General features: G+C 38.4%; 2 protein-coding genes across 4 annotated transcripts in view; one reads left to right on the forward strand and one right to left on the reverse strand.

Annotated features, from left to right (window-relative positions):
* Positions 1-275: 275 nt before the first annotated feature.
* Spryd7 (SPRY domain containing 7) lies at positions 276-27545 on the reverse strand. Of its 2 annotated transcripts, none has more exons than XM_013515781.1 (5): positions 27483-27545; positions 16501-16617; positions 12989-13155; positions 6851-6953; positions 276-3447 (listed from the first exon to the last, which is right to left on the reverse strand). In XM_013515781.1, the coding sequence occupies exons 1-5, from the start codon at positions 27517-27519 to the stop codon at positions 3350-3352; spliced, it is 522 nt and encodes a 173-aa protein (XP_013371235.1). In that variant the 5' UTR covers positions 27520-27545; the 3' UTR covers positions 276-3349. The 2 variants fall into 2 exon arrangements, with proteins under 2 accessions (XP_013371235.1, XP_005387658.1); XM_005387601.2 differs by lacking the exon at positions 27483-27545 and adding an exon at positions 21135-21499.
* The window catches only part of Trim13 (tripartite motif containing 13), a 71394-nt gene continuing 65046 nt past the window's right edge, over positions 21516-27863 (forward strand). The window contains exon 1 of one of the 2 annotated variants that reach the window (XM_005387600.2): positions 21516-21610. The gene's annotated coding sequence lies outside the window, so the exon portion shown is untranslated. The remainder of the gene's footprint in view (positions 21611-27863) is intronic. The other variant, XM_013515780.1, reaches the window with a different exon arrangement.

Below are 27863 nucleotides of genomic sequence, written 5' to 3' on the forward strand. Positions count from 1 at the left end.
GTGTGAAAAGCTACACTAGTACGGACAAATAGACTATTACAATATTCAGAATCAAAACAGTAGACAGGCTGGGTGTGGTGGCGCATACCTATAACCCTAAAACTGGGAGGGGGAGGCAGGAGGACCGGAAGTTCAAACCCAGCTTAGATGAGTTAGTGACTTGTAAGACTCTGCCTCACAATAGCGAAGGACTAGGGATACAGCTCAGTGCACAGGCCCTGGGTTCCAACCCCCAGTTCTCCATCCCTTAAAAGAAAAAAGCGAGAGAGAGAGGAAAAGAGGGCCCAGTGGACAATGTTTATTCAGTCCGAAATAAATGCAAGTGTTTGTGTGGCAAAATACAAGAACGTTTTCCATCCTATCCACATTTTATAAGTACCATTCAATATGTAAGCTCTGTGTACACACTGTAATAATGTCATTCTATTGGCTGAAAGGCGTTCTTTTAAAATTTCTCTTCCACAATGAGCTTTTAAAAATATTTTTTAAAAAAGTTTTGATTTACAGAAAAAAATGGAAAGATTCCCATTACGTCCTCTCCCAGTTTCTTGTTCTTAACATCCTACACTGGTATACTATATTTGTTACAATGAAGGAATAAATATCGATACATTTTTAACTGAAGTCCATAGTTTATCCAGGCTTCTTCAGTTTCCACCTAATGTACTTTCGCTGGTCCCAGACCGCATCCAGGACACCACATCACACTGACTCTTCACGTCCCGGTAAGCGCCCTGCCTGGCGTGTGCAGTTTCTCGGGCTTTCCTTGTTTGTGATGACTGACCGTTTTGAAGCACATCATCAAGCATTATGTAGGCTGTTCCTCTTACGGAATCTGTCTTATGTTTGCCTCCTGATCAGACTAAAGTTATAGATCGTGAAGGAAGCACAGCTCAATGTAATTTTCTTAACAGGAATTAAAAACACATCCAGACTTCATCAAACTGTTACTGTGGATGTAAATTATGTATCATTTCAGCACTATCCCTCTTCTGTCTTATTAGAGGCTGGAAAGAATGTGATTTCTAAAAAAGGTTGGTAGTGGTTACGCTGCCAAACAACTGCAATCCCAGCACTTTGGGAGGCTGAAACAGAAGGATCATAAATTTAAGCTCAGCCCATATAATTTAGTGATTCAGTGAGACTCTAAAAATTCAAAATAGAAAATGCCTGGAGATGTAGCTCAATGTGATAGTCCTGGGTTTAATACCCGATACCGCAAAAGAAAAAAGTTGGCTTTTAAAAACGTTACTAAATTAGGGATGCAGCTAAGAAGTAAAAGCCCTTGCCTAGTATGTATGTTGGGCCCCTGGGTTTAAACACCAGGGCTGGTGCTCAAGTTTAAAGGGGGAGGCAGTAAAAGAATGAAAAACGAGCAATATATGTTACATGTACCAATTCCTCAAACAAGCAGCACTGTTCTGTATTATAAACATGCACCCGAACAAAACAAAACCTAAGAGGTAGGTAACATAAAATCACTTTAATACACTTGCTCAAGAAAGTATGTTCTTTATGAATTAAAATTACTGTGACATAAAGTCAGATGAAAAATACATACATAAAACATACTGTTCTAAATGCCTGCCAATGTAAACTACATCACTAATCAACCATTACTTACTCTGGTATTGAAATTACAGACTATGATGGTCTTCAACACAATGCTCTAATCATTACTGTTTATCTCCTAGTTCAACTCCACAAATCTTTACGGGTAAAATGTGTGATTTTTTTACATGTGAATAAATATGCCACTCAAGGATATCTATATTTTCAAAGCACATTTTCATATTTTATATATCTACCGAATAATAAGCAATGTGCAGGATTTTTCCAGCTTATGAGTAAAAATAGAACGTATTAGATCCTTAGAAAATTTTTATCACGCAATCTTTCTCAAAGAATCCTTCCCTGAGTAGTAGTTCTCAAATTTTAGTATGTATCAGATCTGAGAGCTCAAGCCAGATTCCTGGTGCCAACCCCAGCAGTTTCTGATTGGGGGGTCTGGGTTGGGGCCTGAGTGTCCATTACACTAACAAGTTCCCAGGTGATGCTGCAGGCCCAAGACACAGTCTAAAAACCACTGCTTCACAGACAAGGAAACTGCATTTCTTCAGTGTGTATGATAAGGTCTTTTACATATATATTTATGAACTAGTTACAGAATCTTAATAAGTCAGTATGATTACCCTTTTATAAGTATGATTACCTCAGAGCTTATAGTCACTGAGGAGCTCACTTGATGGTATTAGGTAGCAGAACTACAATTCAGATCTTTTTCCAATTCTAATACCCATGTTTTTTCTAGCACAATATACTGTACTGCTACTTGTGGATAAAAGAAGTGAAACATATGTGTCCTGGGCATGCTTATTTGAAAAGAGAATGTACCTAAAGATGTCATCAGCTCAGTTCAGTAGGGGGTTAACAAAAGGACAATAACTCACTGAAAGCTAGGTCATAGAGAGGACTCATATACTACCTACACTTCTAAAATAATCAAAGGTAAAATGAATTTATTGTATACTAACAAAACAGGAAGAATGCATTTAATATAGTACTGAATATTCTTTAATTGCTATTATTTTGTTATTCCTTATAGAAAACACAGATTTAAATAAAAGTTCTTGAAAGAATAGTCTCATTTAAATTTAAAGCATCACACTGTTCTAAATGCCTGCCAATGTAAACTACACCACTAATCAACCATTACTTACTCTGGTATTGAAATTACAGAGTATGGTGGTCTTCAACAAAATGCTCTAATCATTACTGTTTATCTCCTTTCAGAAAGCAAATCAAAAGCAGTGATATAACACAACAAAATAAGCAATTTAAGTTTTAAGTAGTACATTAACATGATAAATACATCACCAAAAATGAAGTTGCCAATAATATAAATTTTTGCCAACTGTTACAGTGTATATAAAAGAGGACAGAAACACAAAATTACTGGACTACACACTTACAATAATTAATGAGGTCTAAATTCCAGAATGACAAAAATTACACAACTCTACATCTCTATCAATACAAACATTTTATATAAGAAAGTCCCTTTTAAATATTTATATATATATTACTATGTAATACTGTTAATCAAACCCATAGTTCTATTTATTTAAATAAGAATTAAATAAATTCCCCAAAATGCTGATTTTCATATCACAAAGCGTAAGTCTTTTAAATCAAAATTTTTTGGTATATAGTGAATATATTGGTTCCATAGACAACATTAACAAGCAAATTTTTAAGAATATATTTTCATCTATAGATCAGGTAAAGCTTTATTAAATGGTAAACACTTTTGACAGTGCAGAAATATAATATTCAGTAACAAATACATTCAAAAGATCTGCTGTTCAAACAGTATTTTTTCAAAACCAGGTGGAGGAGTATGATAAAATTCACTGAACTGGCAATCCAAAATTGCACTGTCATCAACTAGAGGATAGAAAAAGAAAGAAAGCAAATTAGGAGCAAACATCTTCATCTGAATGAATACATAATTTTAAAATTAACTGTTTTCAGCCTATGGATGAGTACATGCTTAGTATGTGTGGAACACTGGATTTCATCCCCAGCACCACAACAAAATTAAAAAAAAAAAAAAAGACATTGTTTTCCTAAAACCATAAGATTAATAGGCAAGAAGAATAACCACATCTGCTCTCTGCGTTATAAAATGTATTTGGTAAAAACAGCTACAACATAGAACAAAATTTAACAAAAACACTGGAAAAACATTAATCAAAACATTATTAATAGCTATCCTAGGGCAGGTTCAATGGTGCACACCTGTATTCCCTGCTTCAGGAGGCTCAAGACAGAAGGATCTCTTGAACCCAGGAGCTTCAGATCAGTCCAGCTAATGTAGCAGGACTCTGTCTCTTAAGTACAAAAAGTAATAATATTATCTCTAGATGGTGGAGATACAGGTGAGGTTTTTGGTATTTGCCTATCTGTATTTCCTCAATTTTATACAATTAAGATTTATTACTAATAATCTATTTTGAAATAATTATAGATTCTTGGGAAATTGCAAACGTTCTACAAGAAGTCCTATGTACCTGTCATATAGCTTGTCCTGGTGGTAACATTTTATAAAACAACAGCACAACATCCACACCAGGAAACTGACATTGATACACTGCTGTGAACTGGACTACAGGCCTAATTCATCTTCTTCTACATATTTTTACCAGCATTTGCTCAAGAACAATGAATGCATATATCTGTACAAAGACTTATACCCTATGTAGTGTAGACTGGCCTTGAACTCACTAGGTAGCCCAGGGTAGCCTCAAACTCTTGGCGATCTTCCTGCCTCAGCCTCCCAAGTGGTGACATTACAGATGTGTGCCACCATGCCCGGCTTAGTCTTTTTATGAGACTGACACGCTTCTGGCTGTGCTAAGAGGACATATGCTTAGTCTTTTTAATAGCGTTTGTAGTAACACTTCATCAGTGTTATGCATTTTTTTTCTCTCCATAGGCTGAGTTTAAGAACAGATTGAATGAATGAGTGGATTGTTCTAGGATTAGGGATGGGATGGAGGACAAAGGATAAGGAATGTAGGTTTTATTTTTATTTAGTACAGGCTACTAAAATGTTTGGTTTAACTGGATTGATTTATCAAAATCAATTTATGAAAAAGTAACTCATCACATACAATTTACTATCTATAAAGCTATTCCATTAAAAATAATGATGAGTAAAAGAAACACTTTAGAATAATTTTATTTTGTATACTCATCTGCATACCTCAGTCATTCTACTGACAGTTATTTCGTTTCTCGGGCTAACCTATTTATACACCAAACTACATTTTCATTTATTTAAGTAAGCAAAGGAATTACTTTTAGGCTTACCCACTAGGGAACAACACTAACCAAACTGAATTAAAACGCACTTTTACATGTAAAGACACAAAAGGTAATATAACTGAAAGACAATTTTTGAGCCGGGTGTGGTGGTACATACCTGTATTTCCAGCTATTCCAGAGGCTGAAGCAAAAGGACTACTAGCTCAAGGCCTGCCTGGGCAAGTTACGGAAACCCTATTTCAAAATAAAAGCTTAAAAAAGGGCTTGGGGGGCGCTGGGGATTTAGCTCAGCAGCAAAGCGCCTGCCTGGCAAAGCTCAAGGTCGTAAGTTCAATTCCTGGTACCAGAAGAAAAGACAAACAAAACAAAACAAAACAAAACAAAACAAAACAAAAAGGGCTAGGAATACAGCACAGTGGTAGAGTGCCTATTATTATGAATCCCTGGGTTCAATTCCCAGTAAGGTAAAAAAAAAATTTTTTAAGTAATTTTAGGAGAAAAGAAGACTATTGAAAACCTTAACAAAAAGTAAACCACAAGCTTTTGCTATTATATTATTAAATATTCATATTTGTTATTGCATACTTTTCTGACATCCCAGTCCATCATTACTAACATTTCTACCTTCATTGTAAGCTAGTACAAAAAAAGTTATTAGTCTTTATTACGACCCAAATACAAGACCCAAAGTAATTAAATAAGAAAATATTTTAAACTGACTAAAACCACAAGCAGAAAAATCATACACTTACTGATTTAAAGTTGATAACATGAAAATAAAAAAGGATGGAGTGATGAAGGCAGTGTGGCTGTTTTATTTTACAAATGATTCAGAGCTGACATGGTGGTACATGCCTGTAATCCCAGCTACTCAGGAGGCTATAGCAGATGGATTACAAATTTGCTAAACAGCTAGAGCAATTTAGCAAAATACTGCCTCAAAATGAAAAAACGGTTAGGGATATAGTGCAGCACTCACTGAATTCAACCCTCAGTACCTCAGAAAACAAAAACAAAACGAGAAACAAAAACAAAAGATACACCTTACTTTTTAGGGATAAATATAAAATACTTATGAGCAAAATGATACAATGTCTGGCATCTGTCTCCAAACACCATAAAGAGGGGAGGCAAAGAACGAAGTGTTATGGATAAATGAAACCCAACTGACCCACGAAATAACTGTGTGAAATTGGGTAATGGGTATCTGAGGGTTCACTCTCTTCTTTACATATTTGAAATTTTCTATAATAAAATTTAAGGTAGTTAAGTCGTATAGAATCAACTCTTAAGCAACCCACTTGTTGGAGGGACACTCCTATACAGAAATGATAGCACTTTTGGCTACCAAAATTAAAACAATCAATACAAAACTACTCTAAGTTACAATTTCTCTCAGAAGCATGGTAACAGGTACTTTTTTAAAGGCAGTAAATGCTGAATCTACATAAAATTCCTATCCCTAGCTCCAAAATGTACTTTACATTTCTTGGCCATTTAATCCTTTTTAGTATCTGGCAGAAAAAGCTTTGTGAAATTAGCAAAAATCTTTACTGAACGTAACAATTCACGATGAGTAAGAGTATGTATTGCCTATTTAAGCACAGTCATTGTTTAGTAAGTTTTTAAACGTGGGAAATAAATAGTGTTACCTCGGTTCAGAAACTTAACTCTGCATGATTCCGGTTGCAAAGCAAACTGAATGCAAACCAAATCAAACTCAGTGGTTACGTTTGATGTTGACCTTATGGGGAAATTCGATTCAGTTTTCATCTAACTTGGTTTGCAACTAGAATTATGGAAAGAAGTTTGCGAACTGAGGTACCACTGTATTACCCTTAATTCTACAAAAAGGGAATTGACTAGACTACTGAGTACATTCTATACATAAAAAAGTCCTTATTACCAACTTGTCCAGATGTAGTAAGAACTTATTATACAATTAATATATATGATTTATATAAATGTCAAACAAAAGCTAACATATATCTAATAATATATAGGAAATACTTTAGCTTACCATAAACAACTGGATACACTGTTCCTCGTATACCTGATGCTGGACAATGCATGTTTTTTCCATTCAAATATACATTTAATTCTACATGGTCATATGTAATACCCTATGAAGGAAAGAAAAGTTAGAAAGGATAAAAATATAAATGTTCCATAAATACTTCAGCAGCCAGATATCAATGACTGGGAAGCATAGAAACAAAAAACTTTTCAGAAGGTTGCAGTAGTTTCATTAAAAGCTTACAGTTTGCTAGAATTCCACTAGAACTGAGCTTAAAGATATCAGTAGCGGCCAAGGATAGTGGTCAATGTCAGCATTCTGAGAAACTGAGGCAGGAGCATCTCAAATTTGAGCCTCGGCTAGGCAACCTAGCAACTCAGTGAGACCCTGTCTCACAAAAAATGTAAAAGGCCTGGAGATAGAGCTGAGTGTGAAGGCCCTGTGTTCAATCCTGAGTAACATACACACATACACAGTAGCGATTATATATGGGGACAAAGATCAGGTAACACCCCCAAAATCCACGAAGTCAAAGTCAAAATAGAGATTCTGTTTTGAATATAAGGTGACATAAATGCTACATGGCCATGAACAGAGAGACAACACTGCTCTCTATGTAGGATTTGATCTTAAGGAGGAAAAGCAGGTGTCTTTATTAGGACTTCGTGCATATATGTTACTTTTCTCAAATGGTAAAGAAATATCTTTGCACAATTACTTCCAAAAAGAAATCATACATTTCTGAATCTCTTTACTCTGGCCTCAAACATGTCAAGTATTTTACTATAAAACAAAACTAATATTTATAATTAAATATGACTGGTAGTTAGTGTCATTATAAAATAGCAAAACAATAGCTCCAAAGATTTCAAACAATGGGAAAAATATCACTTTATACAGCTTTGATGGTACAAAGAAATCACAACTAATAACTACTGTTATTATCAAAATGCTAGAAAACATGACAGACCCTATTATGAACCGAGCAATGTTCTAGACACTTCATATTTACTCATGTAACCCTTACAAGATAGGTATCACTAACCCCATTTTACTGATGAGGTAGCCAGGGCACAGAAAGGTAATTTACCTAAGATTGCACAACTTACAATGCAGCAGAGCTGAGGTTTAAAACAATTCATGTTGGCTTCAGAACACTTGTTCTTAATGTGAAATCTGAAATATTTCAAATTCTGAAAGTTCTTGAGTGTTGACATGCCACAAGTAGAAAATTCCACACCCGATCTCTAAATACAAGTACACTAAAAAATGTTGTATAAATTACCTTCAGGCTATGTGCGTGACGAATAAGTGAAACATAAATGAATTTCATGTTTAGGCTTGGGTCCCACCCCTAAAATATCTCATGTGTATGCAAATATTCCAATATCCAAAGCAACCTGATATCAGAAACACTTATGGTCCCAAGCATTTCAGATAAGGAATACCAATAAATCTTTCCTTTAAAGAATTAAGACTAGATAACAGAGATATTCAATAGATAAATCATCAGAGATCAAGAAGCCAATTGCCTCAAGGATTTCTAAACTGGTTCAATTATATCAAAAGCTTTTTAGTGGCATAAAAAGATCTCACAGGTCATCTCATTTGGCAGGGGAGTGTGCTGAGAATTAAACCCAGGGCCTTCACACCCAAGTTACATCCCCAAGCTTTTTTCTTTTTGAGACAAGGTCTTTGTTACGGTTTATATCTATCTAGACGTCACCTCAATGTCTCCGAGCTCATAGGTTAGGCTTTTGGAAGTGACTGGATCATAGGTATGTGGTACTGGATTAGTCCACTGATGAGTTTATAGCTGGATGTGATATTGGGGGGTGAAGCCTGGTGGAAGAGCTGGGCCACGGGGGCATGGCCTGGAAGGATATATACCCCTCGTCCTCCCTTGATCTCTTCTCTGCTTTCCGCCAGCTATGACATGAACTGCTTCTCCTCTATCATACCACCCTGTCTTGGAACCAGCCAACTATGAACTGAAACCTCTAGAAAATGTGAGCCAAAATAAACTTCTTCTTTAACTTGTGGGTGTCAGGTATTTCATCCCAGCAATGAGAAAGTAAGATAGCCTTACTAGGTTGCTAAGTTGCACAGGCTGGGCTTAAGCTTGTGATCTTTCTGTATCAACCTCCCAGAGTGCTAAGATTACAGGCATGCACCTCCATGGCCATCCTGAAGGCTTTAAAGGTCTATCACCCATGATGCTCTATTTTTAAGTTTTGCAGCACTGGAGAATGAATCCAGGGTTTCTGCACTGAGCTAAATCCACATCCCTTTCCCAATTTTTTGAAATTTTGAGACAGGGTCCCCTAACTCTCTAAATTGCCCAGGCTTGGCTGGAATTCTCATCCTCCCTGCTTCAGCCTCCCAGAGTGGGATTGCAGGTAAGAGAGCAAAGGTCCAGAAAATCAGCGTAGTAACTGCTATGAAGAATTCTGTTTAAATTTTAGCAAAGCCAGGGTTAGATTAAATGATTTCTTAATAGTTAAGAAACATTGAGAAAGAAAATATTATATGGATTGTCTTTTAGTATGTATTTAAACATAACAGCACTAAAGCTAGCTGATGCCTGCAGTTAGTTTCTTAAATGAAGAGGTCTCTTCATTAAAACACATACACACACACACACACACACACACACACACATACACACACACACACACAATCACGTAAAAAGGAAAGTATGTCCCTCTCTCTATGGGCCTACAGGAAAACTAGTCACTCAGAAAAGTACTTGTTATCCAGGTATTCTTCACCACCCAGTGGCAGCACAATCTATTGCAATTATTGTCTCATAATTTATTTCATTTTTCCAATGCCACTGTCAACAATTTGGGAAAATTTGTTCGCCTGTGTTTGAACTAGGAAGATAAAGTTAATATATAGGGTAATGTTTTACTCTTCTTAACTCTGCATATAGTTCTCATTTTTAGTTCTTTTTATCAGAATGAGCATGCAAACTCAAGTCTAATTTTACAATGTTGACTGATTAAAAATGGCATTTTGGGGCAATCTACTCGAGAACCCTCCTGTCTTTCAAGGGCTGTTTCTATTTTTCTATTCTCCAATAAATCTTTCTTGCTCTTAACTGTGTCTGTCCTTTGGAATTTATTCTTTGATTTCATGAGACACAAAGTAGCAGGTTGAGAGTTATATTTCTCCTATATCATTTTAGAGGCCCCAGCCAGATAACTGGAAGGAGGTATAAGAGTTTGCTTTTATTTCATGGCACCCCTAAGTATTTTGACTGGAGTCTGGGTTATGATTCACTTTAGGTAATCAAAAATTGTCACCTTTTGTTTGTCAGTTGCTTAAGCCTTGAGTTTTTTGTTAAAATGATGATACCAATTATTGCTAACCTCATGGCATATTAAATATTTTTATGACTTCCAACCAGGCTAAAGTTGTTTATGATAATCAACTTTTCTAGGCTCAAGCATCTGGCTTTCCCTTACTTGTGTTCCAGCTCCATGTGATGAAATATGCATGATCATCCAATATGAGACAGCCAGCCAGGTGACAAGAGATCCACAACCTTGTGCTTGTGTGATTGTTATATAATTGTGTTATAATAGTTAGAGGTATCTAAACACCATGCAGTCCAGACAATGTTGCTCTAATGACTACAGATTAGGCATTAATAATCTGTAAAGTACATCTATAAACTAGTACATTCTACTTAAATGTCACTTTTGTAACAGAAAATGGTTAAAAGATAAAAAATTAGGTCAAAGGTTTATTTTTGTTTGTTTGTTTTTTTGGTTTTTCTCCGGTACCGGGAACCGAACTCACGACCTTGTGCTTGCCAGGCAGGTGCTTTTGCCGCTGAGCTAAATCCCCAGCCCCTCAAAGGTTTATTTTTATCATTTAATACAGTGGACCCTTGACTTATAAACTCAATTCATTCCCAAAGGTGCTAAACTCCAAGTCACCTTGCAGATGGAAGAAATGACAAATGCACCAGACTCCTTTTACCAGGATCCACTAGATTGACCTTGTAAAGGGAATTCATAGCTGCTGAACTGCAATATGACTTCTGTCCCACTAGTTTTGCTCTCTGGAGAAGGCGCCTGACTGTATTGTCCCCTACACTGACCTTTCTTAGCTCAAAGCAGCTAGATTGAAACTTTGCCCATTCTCCCCTAATGGTAGTTAGGGGTACTTCTTTGGCAGGGGCGATATTATAGGCAACTAAGTTAGATAAAAATTAATATACAGTCAGAAAGGGGCTGCGCTCTCAAGGAAGTCAGTAAAAAATGCAGGTATCAGAATTGTGGCCGGGGGTGCATCTGAAGAAGGCAAGGCCCCAAAATAAAGTCACAATGGCCCAAATTACACGCTTCCCTAAGGGATAAGCAGAACTATAAGTAGCACCCAGTTCATTAAGTCCAGATATGCAACCAACACCTGGGTTGGTCTGCAAAGGGCCTCTGCTACCCATTTTCAGGACCCCTCTGGTCTCTCAGGAACTATTTCTCAATAAACCTTTCCTATTTTTATCAATCAATCCATCCATCAATCAGGCATTCTTAAATGTGTCAGTTTGTGATGTTAGTTATCTCAGTGAATGAGACAGGGAGGCAAAAATAACACACAGAAATTCAGTATATCAACAAAGGAAAACATTTGCTACTGATTATTCCTTATTATGCTTGAATTTCATCTTCATTCTCTTGTAAACAAGCTGACCACCTCAACTACACTTTAAGATTCTCTTTTAAGAAGTAACTGTTAGAATAAGGATGGTCCATATTATGGACACCTGGCAATGATCTACAAACACAGAACCAACAATTCTGTGGGAAATCTTGGAAAAGAAGATTTTAAAAGCGATTTATATCTTTCTCCCCTTTTCTTTACTCAATTTAGGAAAAATAAACTTAGAACTATTAAAAATTGTTCCTCACTTTTTTAAGTGGTAGAAAAGAGAAGATCAAACCATAATTAAAAATTTAATTCCCACAAGGCATGGTGGTATAACCTGTAATCCCAGCTACTCAGCAGGTGGATCACAAGTTTGAGGCCATCCAGGACAATTTAGACCCTGCCTCAAAATAAAATTTTTACAAAGGTGGTGATGTAGCATTGAATTCCCTCGGTTTAATCCCTAGCAGCACCAAACACACACACACATACACACACAAACCCTTAATTCCCACACCTTTCTTTAATCTTTAAAACACTGCACATTCCTTTAATAAGAACCTGGCTTTGTCTGGTCTGCGTCATCTTCTTACTAGAAAACTTCACTTTGATACTCAAGGTTTTGTGTACAAGAGCATCCTGGCTAAAGAAGACTCCAGAACTCTGTTCTTAATCAACAGCTAAAAGCTTGGACTCTGTGTATAAGATTCTCAGATAACAGTGGATGACAAGAAGTGATAGGGAAGACAGAAAAGGGTTTCTGTGTTTTATCTTCAATTGGTGGCTCTGGTATAGATTTAAATATATCCCACTGGAAATAAAAATAGAAAAGCCCTAATAATATGTTAGTCTCTTAAAACAAAGCTTTCTATAATCAAGCCTTTGAACTCTGAGTCCATTCCTTTGAAGAATTCTAAGTGGATGAAGTTCAACTAGATTAAGTTTAATAAGCCCAACACTTGAGATAAAATGTTGCTCTAACAGGCATTCGAAACAAATGATGAAATGTGAAAATTTTCTCTATATCTAACACTTTCTAAAATGAAGTCAGCATACTCTTTTTTTTTTTTTTTTTTTTTTTGGTTTTTCTCCGGTACCGGGAACCGAACTCACGACCTTGTGCTTGCCAGGCAGGCGCTTTTGCCGCTGAGCTAAATCCCCAGCCCCTAAGTCAGCATACTCTTAAAATTATGGGCCAAGGTTTCTCTGATGTGACAGAAGTAGGAAATATCGTTCAGCAGCTCACTTATCACTGATTCTCCTGAGTGGGAGGAAATAAGAGCTCGCCCTGATGTCCTGGGTTATAGCAGCTCTGCATGAGCACCTATACCAACTGCTCTCTCTGGAAACTATACCACCTCATTAGACTTAATTGTACGGCGTTAGAATCCAAACTATAAACTCCAAGGCCAAAGTGCATCTACTCAAAAGCTGCTCAAGTTAATTATTTGCAGTGGACATGAACTCCACCAAGAGACTCACCACCACGTCTCCCTCCTGTGGAAGGCTGTTTGCTGGTAGCCTATTTTTCTCTTCATTGTTGTGGTACAGGGCTCCATCATTTCTCATCACAAGACTATGCACGTCTCGGCCAAGAGGAATCTGGTTCAGGTTCACCTTCTGAGTTGCAACACCAATACCCCAGATTCCTGAAAATACAATAATTTACGTGCCTCCAAATCTTAAGGATACTTTGAAGAGTACAAAGTGTTTCTAAAAGAAGTGTCATATCAGTAAACTATTTCCTGTTATTTAAAAAAAAAATCTCTTAAAAGGAATTTGCAGCGTGTACTATGTTTTCTAGAGATGAAGCACAACCTAGAGATAAGTGAGTGGGTTCTGGAGTTGTACTACTGAGGTTTAAATTCTGACTTAGCTGTATTATCCTAGGTGAAGCACTTCTTTCTGTTTTCTCATCCATGAACTGTAGTAGAGGCTAACAGTACTCACCTTGAAGGGTTAGGAAATGATAGAAGATAACCCAAGAAAACCATTTAGAGTAGTATTTTTTTAAAATCAGGTAAGTAGAGCAAATTTTTTTTTTTTTTGGTTTTGGTTTTTTTGTGGTACAGGGAATCGAACTCACGACCTTGCACTTCCAGGAAGGTGCTGTGCCGCTGAGCTAAATCCCTAGCCTCTAGTAAAGCACATTTAAATATTCAATAATGCTAGCTATTATTACACTTTTCTTTTATTTTTTGAAACAGGATCTTGCTATATAATTCAAGCTGACCTTGAACTCACAGCAATTCTTCTGCTTCAGCCTACTGAGTGCTGGGATTATAGGTGTGCACCATCATGCTTGGCTATTTATTATTGTTTTCTTAAAAAATTTTTAAGAAATGCTACATGGTTGGTTAGAGTGCTTGCTTGGCACAAGTAAGGCCCTGACTGGGTCTCTAGCACTGGGGAAAAAAATCTGTACTGTACATTGCATTTAAGTGGCCTGGAGTCCTTTGAAGGTCTACCTTTAAGGAGTGAGATATGACTGTGTTCAGCTAATGTATGTCACGAACATTATCATGGAGAGAAGAAAATTAATGATGCACAAAATCATTTTTATTCAATACTTTTAGTTGAGGAGTTAAAAGCCTTGTACTGTAAGTTAGGCTGGGGATGTAGCTCAGTAGGACAGTACTTGCCTAGCACGCTTGCTCATTTGATCTCAAGCACAACCAACCAACCAAAAAAACCAAAACTATTTTTAGCCTAAGCTGACTTTTGAAGTGAGCACCTCTCCTCTTGATTTTGTCTCAAATTGATTCCTTCTCAGTTCCTGGCAAACTCAGAAGAGGGGCTGGGGATACAGCTCAGTGGCACTGCGCCTGCCTGTCAAATATAAGGTTGTGAATTCGATTCCCAAGACCAAAAAAGAAAAAAAGAAAAAAAAAAAAGGAAATTCAGAAGAAATTCTATATATAGATGAAGGTCTGAAAACCCTGTTCAATTTTCTTGGCTAAGTGAAAAAGTCAGAAAATTGTATGTCTGGAATTCACTGCATTGGCCTCCAAAATAATTTGAGCATATATTTTATACTCCAAAGTGGGACAACTATGGGAGTAACAGGAGACAAAAATATTAGTTTCACAGGAAAACTTTTGCAGAAAGAGTTCTACTGACTCTTTTCTCCTAAAAAATTGTGTCCAACTGCCTCCAGGTTTTACTATAGGACCAAGGCTGAGCATTCCAACAAACCAGTTATTTTAGTGGTATCATTAGGGATAGTATCCTTTACAGAAAACCTACACAGAAACTTTTATTAGCTTTATGGCCCAAAAAACTATTTGCATCTCTTGAGAAACAAATATGTTATATTTGAGAAGATTACAGCTACCAGGGACATTGTGCAGCCATGAGCTAACTTATAATGGGACAGAGGGCAAATTCAGTTACATTTCATTCACTGGAAAAAATCAGTAGTAAGCCAGGTATGGTAGTGCACACCTGTAATCCCAGCACTTGGGAGGCTGAGGCAGAAGGATTACTGCAAGCTCAAGACCAGCCTGGGCTACAAAGTGAGCTCAAGGCCAGCCTGAACTGCGTAACAAGACCATGTAAAAAAGAAAGAAAGAAAGAAAATCAGTATTAAAAATTAATACAGGGTTGCCAGTGTGGTGGCATAATTCCTTAATCTCAGCACTGGGGAGGCTGAGGCAGGAGGATTGAGTGAGTCTGAGACCAGCCTGGGTTAAATAGTGAGTGTGAGACAGGCCTGAATTACAGAGCAAGACCTTATCTCCAAAATCCCAAACAAAATAAAACAAATACAGGGCTGAGGATATGGTTAAGCAGTAGAGTGCTTGCCTGGCATGTGTAAAGCTCTGAGTTTAATCCTCAGCATGGTGAACAAAACAAAACACAAAAAAACCTAATATAGCAAAATATTTTATACTATTCAAGGAGTTGAATAACTAGGATTTATAGTAGGATTCACTATTCCACTCTAGTTTTCTTATTCTGTACCTGTATTACTCAAGCAGTATTTCACCAGAGGTTTCTTCCTAACAAAGATCCTCCCCCACACAAAAATTCCCTATATACAATATAGCCACAATTTAACTTAATAATCGCAGAAAATTACTATTCAATTCAAGAAACACCAGACATTTTTAGGAGAAGTACAAATGTTAGACTTCTTCCAGATTCTAAATCTGATGATTGCTTCAGAAGATATTGAATCAGGGTCCCTTAACAGAAGTGAAAAGACTGGGCATGATGGTGTGCATCTGTAATCCCAGTTACTTGGGAGGTAGAGGCAGGAAGATTCCAAGTTCAAGGCCACTTTGGGCCATTTAGCGTGACCCTGTCTCAAGATAAAATATTAAAAGGGCTAGTAGGAATATAGCTTAGTGGTAAAGTGCCTCTAAGTTAAATCCCCAATGATACAGCCCACATACAAAGATAGTTAAGAAAAACTCAGGATCAAAGGATTAATTTTATCCTAAAATAAAATAGCAACAGTCTACATTCCTCATATGCCTGAATAAATAAAATGATAACTCTAGAACCTCTTAATAATGCTTGGTACCTTACAGTTATCCAGCATGTCCTGTTTTTAAAATAATTTCATATATAGTTCCTGTGAGGCAAGAAAGGCAGTTCCTAGGCTGGGCATGGTGTCGCACGCCTATAATCCCAGCACTTGGGAGGCTGAGGCAGAAGGATCACTGAGTTTGAGGACAGCTTGGGCTACAAAGTGAGTTCAAGACCAGCCTATACTATACAGTAAAACCCTAAAGTAAAAAGACCAAAAAGAAAAAAAAAAAAAAAAGACAGAAAAGGCAGCTCCTATAATCCCTGTTTTATAGAAGAGAAAACTAAACCTAATTTAACCAAATTGGGTAATTTAACCTGGATTACACAGGACACAGATCTTTGAAGTGAGAGTTTGGACTTTTAAAAAAAATTACCTCTGAAACTTTTTTCATATATTTAAAATTACTTAATATTTAGAACAACTAGAACGTTTAATAGTAAAGTACCTTTACACTAACCTGTGGATTGGATTTTGAATTCAAAATAGCTTTTGTTTTGATGAAGAGGTGCACTGGCTAAACAACCTCCTGTTCCACATATTCTTCTTCCATTTTTCACAATGACAACATCTGTTCCTAAAAAAAAAGAAAGCACACACTATTAAAGTTTTGTAGTTTCATATCCAACAATTAGCATTCATTTATTCACCAATAACTCAGTCCACATTAAAATAGGGATGATATAAATACTTTGAAATATAGGAATATTGTTAATTACTTCAAATATTTAATTTACTGTTTTCTTCTGAGAAGACATTTACATACAATATTGTTGTAGCATGAGTCTTGTTTCATTAAGCAATTACAAATGTACTAATAACTCTTCCTTATACTGAATATTGAAACATTTGTAAGGAGACTAACTCCTTTCATTTTTAGCCAATAAACAGATTCAAATATTTCATAAATCTCTTAACTTAGGCAAAAACATAAACACTTAAAACAAACTTTAGTAAATTGGTACAATTTTCAATTCTATCCAGATCAATTAAAACTACCTACTAAAAACCAGCCGAATGTTTACTAAGTATAAGGCAACATATTAATGCATTAGTTAGGTAAGAACTGAAGAGCACATGGAATATTGGGAAGAAACAAACACTTATGATGAAATAGCTGATGCTGAAAAAATGCGTATTTTGGGTTCTTAAAATGTTTATCAAGATAGCTACTATCACATGACAGGGATGTAAACAAGGTTTTCACATCATTAAATGTACTTCATTCTCATGGAAAATTTCAATTTCAGCTCAACAGTTATAGATGAGAGGAAGAAAATACTGTCTCTTGATATGTGACCCCACTACTGAATTTATTTCCAAACCATGGTTTTGGAATGCCATGCACATCAGAGAACGTGAATAAACTTAACATAATTGTAGTATGTAAGATATATCCTTTAACACCAAAGCATGTGCCTCCCAACGCCTGTGGCCAACACTACCACCTCACTAGCAAAAAGTACAAGTGAAACAAATCTGGCTATAGAATTGTGTGAGACTCCTCCAGAGGGGGTTAAATAAAACTAGAAAATAGTAATGAAAATGTTTAATTCATATTTAAACAAAAAATTATTTGGGATAAATACATAAGAGAAATGCAAAAGATACCAGAATCTATCACAATTCTAAACTGGTTACTTAAGAACTTTTAAGGTACAATTTAGTACTATTGTATGATTGTTAAAATTCATTAGCATCTACTCTTTCCTGAAAATATTACTTTTGAGAGAGAACCTCATAAACAATTTGTATTTGCACGTGTCTACTAGCTCCAACTGAGGGCACCTCCCTGATGGCAAATATGCTGCAGTATGTTGTTAGTAAAAACTACAGCAATGAAAGAATAAATAAGCTGTACTAAGCACTTTGTAGTGGACGTGTAGCATCTGCTCTCCCTTCTCCTCTGGAAATAAACAGTTCCAAGGAAGCTGACTCAGTCTCTGGCTTCAAGGGTGTATAGCATTTGACCTAGATTAAGTCAGTCAGTCATATTACACATCTCTGGGCCACAGTGATTGAATCAAGAAGAACAATCAGAAAAAGTGTCAGGACTTTTGCAAAAAACTCTGGGATATACACGCTCTCATACTTGCTAGAATTGAATAAGGAAGCCTATAGTCCAGGGAGTTGCTTCAAGGGACCACAGGAACTAGCTTTCAGGAATAAGCAGCAGAAGATAGAGGAAATAAATAAAAAGAAACTGAATTCTTAGCAGTACCAAATCTTTCCTGAAGCCAGTGCTGTCTTTTTAATTTTCAGTTACATGAACTAATAAATTTCCTTCACTGTTTAAACAATTCTGAGTTGCAGTTTTCACTGATTGCAACTGAAAGCATCCTTAGTAAAACACATTTTCAAGGATTATGCAAATAAATGGTAATTTCTCTCTCTCCATTGGCATTGGTCTGTGGCCCTCCTCACACTAAAACCGCTAACAACTAGTTTCCACAACAGATAACATTATCTCAGATTTCACGCTTAAGTGCTAGGCTAATGGAAGTATTAGAAGCCTCTCAAAACAATACAGTCTGTTCTGTGATTTGCCATCACAGAAACAATTCTGAGCACACTATTTATTCTCTTATTCCAGCGTCATCTATCTCTAAAGCATTCTGTTGGGTACTGAGATATTTTATACAGAAAGACAAACATATTCAGAGGGTATCCTGAGGTGTTTGTGAATCACTAGGGTATCACTTTAAACTTATTCCTTTTCTCTTTATTAAAGTCAACAATATGTATTTGTATGTATATCTATGCAATGTGCAGTTTTATTACTCATTGCAAGTCAAAGTATTTCTGGAAAGTCAAGGCAAATTTGAGCACAGCCAGAATACCACAGAAACACATCTACAGAGTATGTTTTAAGAAACATTAGAAAGCCTGGTGTGGTGGCACATGCCTGTAAACCCAGCATTTGGTAGGCCAAGGCCAGCCTGTACTACATAGCAAGATCCTCCCTGTTTAAAAACAACAACAACAAAAATAAGTATTAGACATTTCCAAGTGAATAACACTCCTTCCGAACTAGCTACCGTGGAAGGAATTCATTTTTAAAAAGGCAATTCACATAATGTGCCATCAATTAAGATTTTTATAAAACCTATGCCACAGAGAAGTCTAAAATGGTTTTAAACAACACAAGCAACATCATCAAAATAAGTGACTATTCTAAAAGAGGCATCATTTTGATATAAATTCTTTACAAAAAAAAAAAAAAAAAAGCAGCAAAGCATGAGCCTATGGTCTCTGATACTCAAGAAGCTGAGGCAGGAGGGTCACTTAAGCCCAGGAGTTCAAGGCTCCCCTGGGCAACACAGGGAGGCTCTGTTTTAAAAAAAAAAAAAAATCATATTCTTTAGGTTATTTATATAACCTTTCACATACTCAAACATGCATATTGGCTAAATCTGCGTCTCAAGCAGGGTGTGCATGCTTACAATCCCAGCACCGAGGGAGGCTGGGGCAGAGGACTGAAAGTTTGAGTCTCACCTGACAGCTTCCTGAGACCCTGTCTCAAAACAAATAAAAAGGGCTGAGGGTGTAGCTCACTGGTAGAGTGCTCCTGGGTTCAGTCCCCAGTACCAGAAAAATAAAATCAGCTCCACTCAGGCTTGAAACTCTTCTAATGCAGCAACACTCTTTTTTCATTTTACTCAAGCTCTCAAATCAGGCTTCTCTGTGATTGAAGAATTGGAAGTTAATGGTAGACAGTCAAGGGCAGAAAATTTGGGAATATTACTCTATCCACTGAGTACCCGAAACATGCTGGGCGAATCTGGAGAAAGGCAAATGTAGTGGAATGAGTACAAATGGCCAATTCTTCCTAGAGAAGAGGCCAGAGAAAAAGAATGTTCTACAGAGCAGACTACAGGGATTCAGAGTCTAGCAGAAGAGGTAGGAAGAAGAGCAAAGGCTGCTCAAAAGCTCCAGGGGACTTATGCAGGGCCGTCCTTTACCTTATCCCCAGCACTTAAGACAACGCCTGCCACCAGACAGTCCCTCGAAACATAGTTCAGTGGGTAAGCGGAAATGTTTTCTGAAGGAAACTATAGGATCTGAACATCAACTGCCTATAAATGATGATGGATAAATAAAGATATGTATGTACTGAGATTCTCTACTATACTTAGGGGACCTAAAAAGTAAAGTACCATAAATAACCACATACAAGATGGCAAACAATGATAAACATTTAGCCTTTGCTACAGAAATATGGAAATGGACAGTGTTTCCAGAATTATAAAAAAAAGGTAAAAGAGTTTTGTTATAAATATTAAAACTTTATTTCAATGCACTGAATCTTAAAAAATGAGCAATGTAAGAAAAAAAATCTAAAGTGCTTAAGTATATTTAGGATAAAATCATCCACTAAAAATGCTGCTGCTAAATAATTATATTGGGAAAGCGCTCTTGCTAGAACCATATTTTAGAAGCATGAAGTAGGCAGAAAAAGCCTAAAAAGGTAAATAGTGGGTATTAAGTAAGGATATGGAGGGATGAAAAAGAATGTTAGATAAAAAGTTATACGGTGATTTGGAACAGGCAGGAAAACCACTGATGCAAAGGAGTAAAGTGCTGTTTTATTTTGCAACGGCCGGATCAGTTGGGAAGAGGCCAGTGAGATGAAATTACAGCGCTTCCAACAGTGACTAAGGAGGCGCCCGGCAATGGCAGGTTTTGGTCGAAAAGGCATGTTCCGACTTGAGGTGCGACTTCAGGCTTGTACCTTCTTCTTGTTTTGACTTTAGAAGATGAGGGGGGAATTAATTCCAATAAAACAAGCTTCAACCTATATAAGATGGGGCCAAAGACAAACAGCCGACTGTCAGGACGTTGGAACCGAAAGCATTCTGAAACGCGCGGACACCACACAGAGCTGGAGGGCGCCCCGCCCGCGAGAGGCAGCTGGCAGGAGGCGGAGAGGTCACCGCAGCCCTCCCGACGCCAGCCCACCCGGCCGGGGAGGAGTTGGCGGCGGCCGGGAGGTCCGCGACACAAGCGGGGATGGGGCAGCGTCGCCCAGGAGACGGTGCAAGCGGACCCCCGCCGCGCCCCCGGGCCGTTGAGTCTGGGACGGGAGGGCCTTACCCATGTGCTGCGTGTCCAGCTGCACGGCCGGCATCTCCTTCAGAGGAATGTGGCCGGTCCCGCTGTCCCTGCAGCATCGCAGGCAGCAAAACACCGACGCGGCCATGGCGCAAAGACCACCGAGTCGCTGCCGCTGCCGCTGCCGCCGCCGCTGCCGCCACTATACCGCGGCGACACCGCCCCCCGCCGCCCCGCCCCACCTCGCCCGCCTCCGCCCCCGTTCGAGTGCTCGCTGTGTCCGTGTGGAGAGCAGTAGTTGGCACAGCGACGCCTCCGGCCGGGAGGCGCAGCGCAGGCTGAGGTGCTGTGGGGCGGGAAGAAGCGAGGATTGGTGGGCGGGGCCGTGCGACGGGCGGGGCTAGTGCTGAGACAGTGAAAGGGGCGTGGCGGGCCGGCGCGCGTGTTGGGGGCGTACGCCTGCGCGTCGGGTCATTTTTGCGCGGGGGCGGCCTCACGCGGGTCCCCCAAGTTGACAGGTGAGTTTGCCCTCTAGGCTCTTTGGAGTTGTCGGATGTTATGGGTGTTTTGCTTTGTTTTGTTTTGACACTGGGGTATGTCGCTGTTTTGGCCAGACCCGGCTCCAAGTCCCGGGCTCAAGCAACCTTTTCGCCTCAGCCTCCGGAATAGCTGGTACTACAGGCGCGCGTCACCACGCTTGGCTGGAAGCTGTGTTTTAAAAACTGCCTCTCTACGCCATTCTTTTTTATGGGTAGACTGACGGAAACAGGCGGGCGGAGGGGAAGCTGACAAAAGTGCTCTCTGAGGTTCCCCTCCCCGGACCAGGGCTGAACGAGCTGAGCCCGCGAGGGGAGGCTGCGTACCCCTCCCTGTGGCTGGATCGGAGTTTCCTCAGAAGCGAGGAGATCACACTGGCGCCACCAGGAGCTGGGGTTGGTGGTTGCGCCGTGCGCTTGCCCCCCGGCTCCTCGTGGGCCCGCAGCCTTCTCCGTGCAGAGACGTGCCGTCCCGGCCCGCGGGAGCTGGACCTGGGAGGGAACCGCTGGTAGGGCCGGAGGCGGCTCTGGACGGCCTCTTCCCGGCTCTCCTCTCGGGTGCACCGAGGGCTCCCCAGAAGGCGAAGGGACCCCGGAGGCTGTGGGAAGGCTGCCGGGTCCTCTCAGGGAAGCCCTCGGTTCCTGCGGTCTGCTCCTGCTTCCACGTGGAAGGCCCCGGAGCCGTCACTTGTCATCTCCTCCTAGACCGTCCTTCGGTGGCAGATTTTGCGTTCATACCGCTTGGCGTCTGGGACGGCCTCTAGAATTAACCTGGCTCAAACCTCTGTCCCCAGATCACCGTGAAGGCTTCTTTGGAGTTCAAGTCCTGGGAAACCAGATCTAAAGTACCACTTATTAAGTAATGGATTCGCATATATAACTTTATAGTCACCTGAGTACAAATATCCTTTATAGAGGAATTTTTACCCATAAGATGAGGAAAAGTTTTCAGGCCCCTGGGTCTCTTTTCTGTCTCTTCAAATGATGTTTTCACTACAGTTGGTTTGGTTAATAATCCAAATTTTGTACTTTGAGATTTAGTTCCTGTAAAATTAGTAGCGAATATGACTATTAAACTGGTTGAGAATTACCCCCACCCTCGCTGCCTACGAAGTACTTTCTTGGTAATTATTTTACACATGCAATTTTCTTTCATTGAAAATTTTGATTGTTATTCTGGAAATTTAGCCCTAACTCATCTCTTGCCCTCCCAGGAAGAAGAGAGTACATCATAAAATGGTGAAGAGAAAAATTTTTTCCTGCCTGCCTACTAAGAGATAGGCACTCTTTACATACATATATATAACTTGCATATAGCATAGGAATTCTCGCAAGGTTTCAAGTTTGATATTGTTTCCATTTTATAGATGAAAGTACACTTACAAGGATTAAATGAGTTGTGCAACATTAGTTGAGGAAATATACAAGATAGGGCTCAAGACTCATCATTCTCTTTTTTTTGAGACAGGGTTTCACTGTGCAGTTCAGCCTGGCTTTGAACTCACTTTGTAGCCCCGGCAGGCCTTGAACTCACAGTGATCCTTCTGCCTCTGGAGAGCTGGGATCACAGGCGTGCACCACCATGCCCAGCATCATTCTGTTTTTTGGTTTTTTTTTTTGTTTTTTTATGGTACTGGAAATCGAACTCACAACCTTGCGCTTGCCAGGCAGGCACTGTGCCGCTGAGCTAAATCCCCAGGCCCCAGCATCATTCTGACTCTTGTGTATTTGCTCAACCAGTTGGTGTTGCCTCTCAAATTCTGAAGTTCTAACTTGTAATTAATGCTATAATCATCTGAAACTTGCTCTCAGTTCAAAATGCAGATACACACTGTTTTTTGTGTGTTTCATTAATCTTCATGTAGGATAAAACTGTCATAACGTGTATAGACAATAAATAAAACATAAGTCATTGTAAAATTTTCATTCTGAGATATTAAAGTGGTATATGAATTAAATATGTGGTAAACATTTAGGCTGTTCAAGTCAATCACATCCTTAGTGACAGCCAGTTAGATGGTTGTGAATTAGCTACTAATGCAGAAGACAACTGGGTGTGGTTGCGCATGCCTGTAATCCCAGCACTCGGGAGGCTGAGGCAGGAGGATTTTTGGTGAGTTCAAGGCCAGCCTGGGCTACAAAATGAGCTCAAGGCCAGCCTGAACTGCATAGTGAGACCTTGTCTCAAAAAGACCAAAAAAAAAAAAAAAAAAAAAAAAAAAATGCAGGAGACAGAAGTACTATAGTCTTTCCTGGGTGGAAAAGTAATTTGTTGGGGCACTGCCTGGTGCACTTTGCCCCCATTGTCAAATCTCAAATGCATTCAGTGGAATGAAGCAAGCAAACTGGTTAGCTATTGCATCAGACTTCCCTGTGTTGGAAAATGAATGCCATCCATGAGCTTACAGATCTTTCCCTTCTTGTATCTGGGATTCTATTATCCTCATTATTACTTTCTTTCTTGAAAAAGCACAGTGTTAAAGATACTTTGACAGTCTTTCATAGCTATCACTAAATAACAATCACAAATAAAGCCTACAAAAAGTTTCTCCGATAGTTAGTTAGAAAGTCATTTGTCTAGGGGCTGGGGATTTAGTTCAGCAGCACAGCGCCTGCCTGGCAAGCGCAACATCGTGAGTTCAATTCTCGGGTACCGGAAAAAAACAAACAAACAAACAAAAAAAAAGAAAGTCATTTATCTAAGTCAAAAACAATAACAAAGAATGACTGCTGGGGGGAAGAAGTCTGACTGCTTCAGTGACATGTGCCAGGAACTAGAAAATTGATAAGACAATAATGTAAAGCACATGTTTCAGAGCTGAGTTGAACATGCTCAGGAGTTTCTTTAATAGTTTTTTTTTTATGGCAGGCAGATATCTATTAGTAAATTTCACACTCCATACTGCATCATAGAACATGGCTTCTTTCTTAAAAATTCAATTACTTTCTGAGTCAAACACTTTTTTGTGGAGTAATCCAAACCACATTTTTGATCCTTAAAAATCATAAACATTACAAACACCTCATATTTCTGAAAATTAACATGTTCCTATGAACCTTGATCTATTATTCATTATTAGAATTTGAAGTAATAGTAACACTTTATGTTGTGGTTACTATTGCCAGGCACTGATTTAAGTGCTTTTTGAAACTGATTTAATCTTTGTAACAATACTGCAAAGGAAAAATTACCCTTCACTGTACAGATGAGGTAACTGAGGTGAAGAAAAGCTAAAAGCTGTACCTATAGTTACATATAATGAAGCTTGAGTTCAAACTCAGGTAGTCCTGCTTTTGGTCTGTGTTCTTAAATATGAATTATAAATACATATATAAAATATATACTTTATAAATATATATATATTTAGAATATATTTATATAATGTTTAAAATACACATTTTTTGGCTGTACTGAATATTGAACCCAGGGCTTGGGTCATGTTGGCATGTGTACTGTCACAATTATATCCCCAGCCCCTGGGGTGCTCATTTAAGAATGCAGTCCTAATTTTTATTTGTTTCCTTCTATTTCTTTATCTTAGATGTTGACATTTAAATTTACCAGGATTAATTGTAATCATTTAATCTGAGTGTTCTGAATTATAAAGTATATAACCTAGATATACTCAACAATAAAAAACAAATAGGAAAAATAACTAGAACTTTGTTCTGCAATAAGTTGCTATTGGCTTGCAGTTCTACACTGTTATCAGCACTGTGAACATTTTGCAGAAATGCCCTTCATGGCATTCTCTGACCAAAGGAAGGGATATTTAGTACTTTAAGACAGTTAAACCATCTGTGTTAGTAGGCAGAGCACTTAGACCTGCGGCTTGCCTACTGTCCTAGCTACTTTCTATTTCTAAGACACAATACCCACCATCCACAACTTGAAGAAAATAAACCTTAAAGGTTTATTTTGGCTCACAGTTTGTACAGATCTCAGTCCATAGTCTGCTAGCTGCAAGGCAGTGTGGCATGGCAGAGGAAAATTGCTCATGGCAAGGTGGACAGGAAGCAGAGAGCAATCAAGGAGGGAGGGAGGGAGATAGACCTCAGCAGGCCACACCCCCATGATTCAATTATATCCTAAAAGTCCTATATCCTAGGAGCAACTGAGGCTTTAGGGAGATACCTAGATATAAACCTACAAAAGGGTGATAAGAAGTGTTTTGTACAAAGTTTTCATGGCCAAAGATAAGACTATAATCTGGTATTATGGGAGGAAGGTTGGAAAAACACCTAGCTATATCAAATAGCTCAAGTAAATTTCCCAAATCTGAGACATTCAAGTGGTTCTGTATCTTTGGACTACAGTATGACCAGGGAGTGAGAAGTCACCATATCCAGATTATAAAATCCAAAAGCACTTGATATTTGCAAGAGAGATCAGTCAGGAAAAAAAGCCCTTTCTGCTATATGTATTATATTTGCAGGAAAACAAAATTATACTTATATCATTGAAATTGTGAAAAAAAATCTTAAAATGTTTCTAGTAACAAGGAAGGGCACATAAATTAGAAGTTAAAATGTATCCAACATTACTAACTTAAGGTATGTACAATGTCATTTAGTGTCATGGTTTTATTTTTGAGAAACATAAAAATATAAACTTTTTTCAAAAGATTTCATCTACAGTTACAATTATTTGAAACCTTCTCAATAACGGTTTTGCATATCAATACCCCAAATTCAGGGATTATCAGAAACTTCATTGTGTTGAGAACAAGCTATCATATGGTACCAATACACATGTATCTATGGCTGCAGATGTGATACTGGATAGGGTTAGTGCAGTTCTGAGGAACAAGTAGGCCACTACAGTTTGCAGATTTTGTAACCTGAATTACAGGTAAAGTGAGACTACCTAAAATTATTAGTGGAATTTGTAAAATTATAGACTGGGGCACGTGGTATAGCTCAGTATTAGAGCATGTACTTAGAGTAGACAAGGCACTCTTCGATCACTTGCACTATAAAGTCAAAACAAAACAATAACAAAAATTCTATTCAAAACTGCTTTAAAAAATCCATTGTGATGTAACAATAGTGAGAAGATGTTCCAGGGATATGTTCTGGCCAAGAGAACTTTAGTGTAGGAGAATGGACCTACAAAGAATTGAACATGATTAAACTTTTAAAATTTTTTATCTTTTCCAGATGTTTAGCCAAATGCATTAAGAATGATTTTGTATCTCTTTCTAAAAAGGGAAACTTTCTATTTGTATGTATGACATCTAATATCTACCATGGGTATCAGTCTATATGACACATTTAATATAGTCTACAAGAAGGATGTGAAGCTTTGGAAAGAAAGGGAAAAGTTAAGATACTTAACTTTCCCTAATTTTTTAAAAAACAAAATTCCATTTTATATGTTCTGAATTCATTGGTGCCTGTTATATAGCAAGCACTTAGTAAAGATTTATTAAAATGTCAAACGAATGATGCCCCCAAAATAAATAAATACATTCTAATTATACCTCATTATTGTTTAAATATGAAATGTCCTCAGAAAAGTCAGATATCTTATATTAGCTTGATCCTCAATGCAGTAATGTTCAGAGGTGAGCCTAGAAAGATGATTGGATCATAAGGACACTAACCTCATCAATGGATTGATCCATCAATGAATTCATAGATGATTGGGAGGTGGGGCCAGATGCAGAAGTAGGTCACTGGAGGTGTGCCTTTGAAGGGTGTATATTACTTTCCTATCACTTGGATAAAATGCCTCACACCTGCAATGTAAAATTTATCTTGTCTCGTGGTTTCAAAGGATTTAGTCCATGGTCCGTTGATTCAAAGGCAGAAATGAAATGGCAAAAGAGCACAACAGAGGAAATCTGCTCACCTCCTGGCAGCTGGGAAGCAGAAAGAGAGCACACCATTCCAGGTTACACCCACAGTTTCCCACTTCCAACCAGGCCCCACCCCCTAACAACACATTCCGCTATGAACTCATCAATGGATGAACCCCTGATGAGTACAGCGCCCCCGCTGCCGTGATCCATCATGTTCCAAACACAGACCTTTGGGGGACATTTTATATTTAAACCATAACAAAGGGCCTGTTTTGTCACAGCCCCTTCCTCTCTGGGTCTCTTCCTGCTCTTTCCTGGCTGCCAGGAGGTGAGCAGCTTTCCTTTGCCAGCCCCTCTCCACCTTGATATTTCTGCCCAGCCCACAGAGCTAAAAGCAATGGACCTTTGGCTGAAACTTCTGAAATCATGAG

This window comes from Chinchilla lanigera, unplaced genomic scaffold (genome assembly GCF_000276665.1).
Source record: "Chinchilla lanigera isolate Chin_1 unplaced genomic scaffold, ChiLan1.0 scaffold00030, whole genome shotgun sequence".
NCBI classification, from domain to species: Eukaryota; Metazoa; Chordata; class Mammalia; order Rodentia; family Chinchillidae; genus Chinchilla; species Chinchilla lanigera.

Excerpts from the sequence above, each read along its gene's own strand:
- Spryd7 (XM_005387601.2), bottom strand. The coding sequence starts at position 21,240 with ATGGCCGCGTCGGTGTTTTGCTGCCTGCGATGCTGCAGGGACAGCGGG. Across the intron at positions 6,954-12,988 it reads CACAGGAGGGAGACGTGGTG|GGTATTACATATGACCATGT; the intron begins GTGAGTCTCTTG and ends TTTCCTTCATAG. Across the intron at positions 3,448-6,850 it reads AGTGTATCCAGTTGTTTATG|TTGATGACAGTGCAATTTTG; the intron begins GTAAGCTAAAGT and ends TCTATCCTCTAG.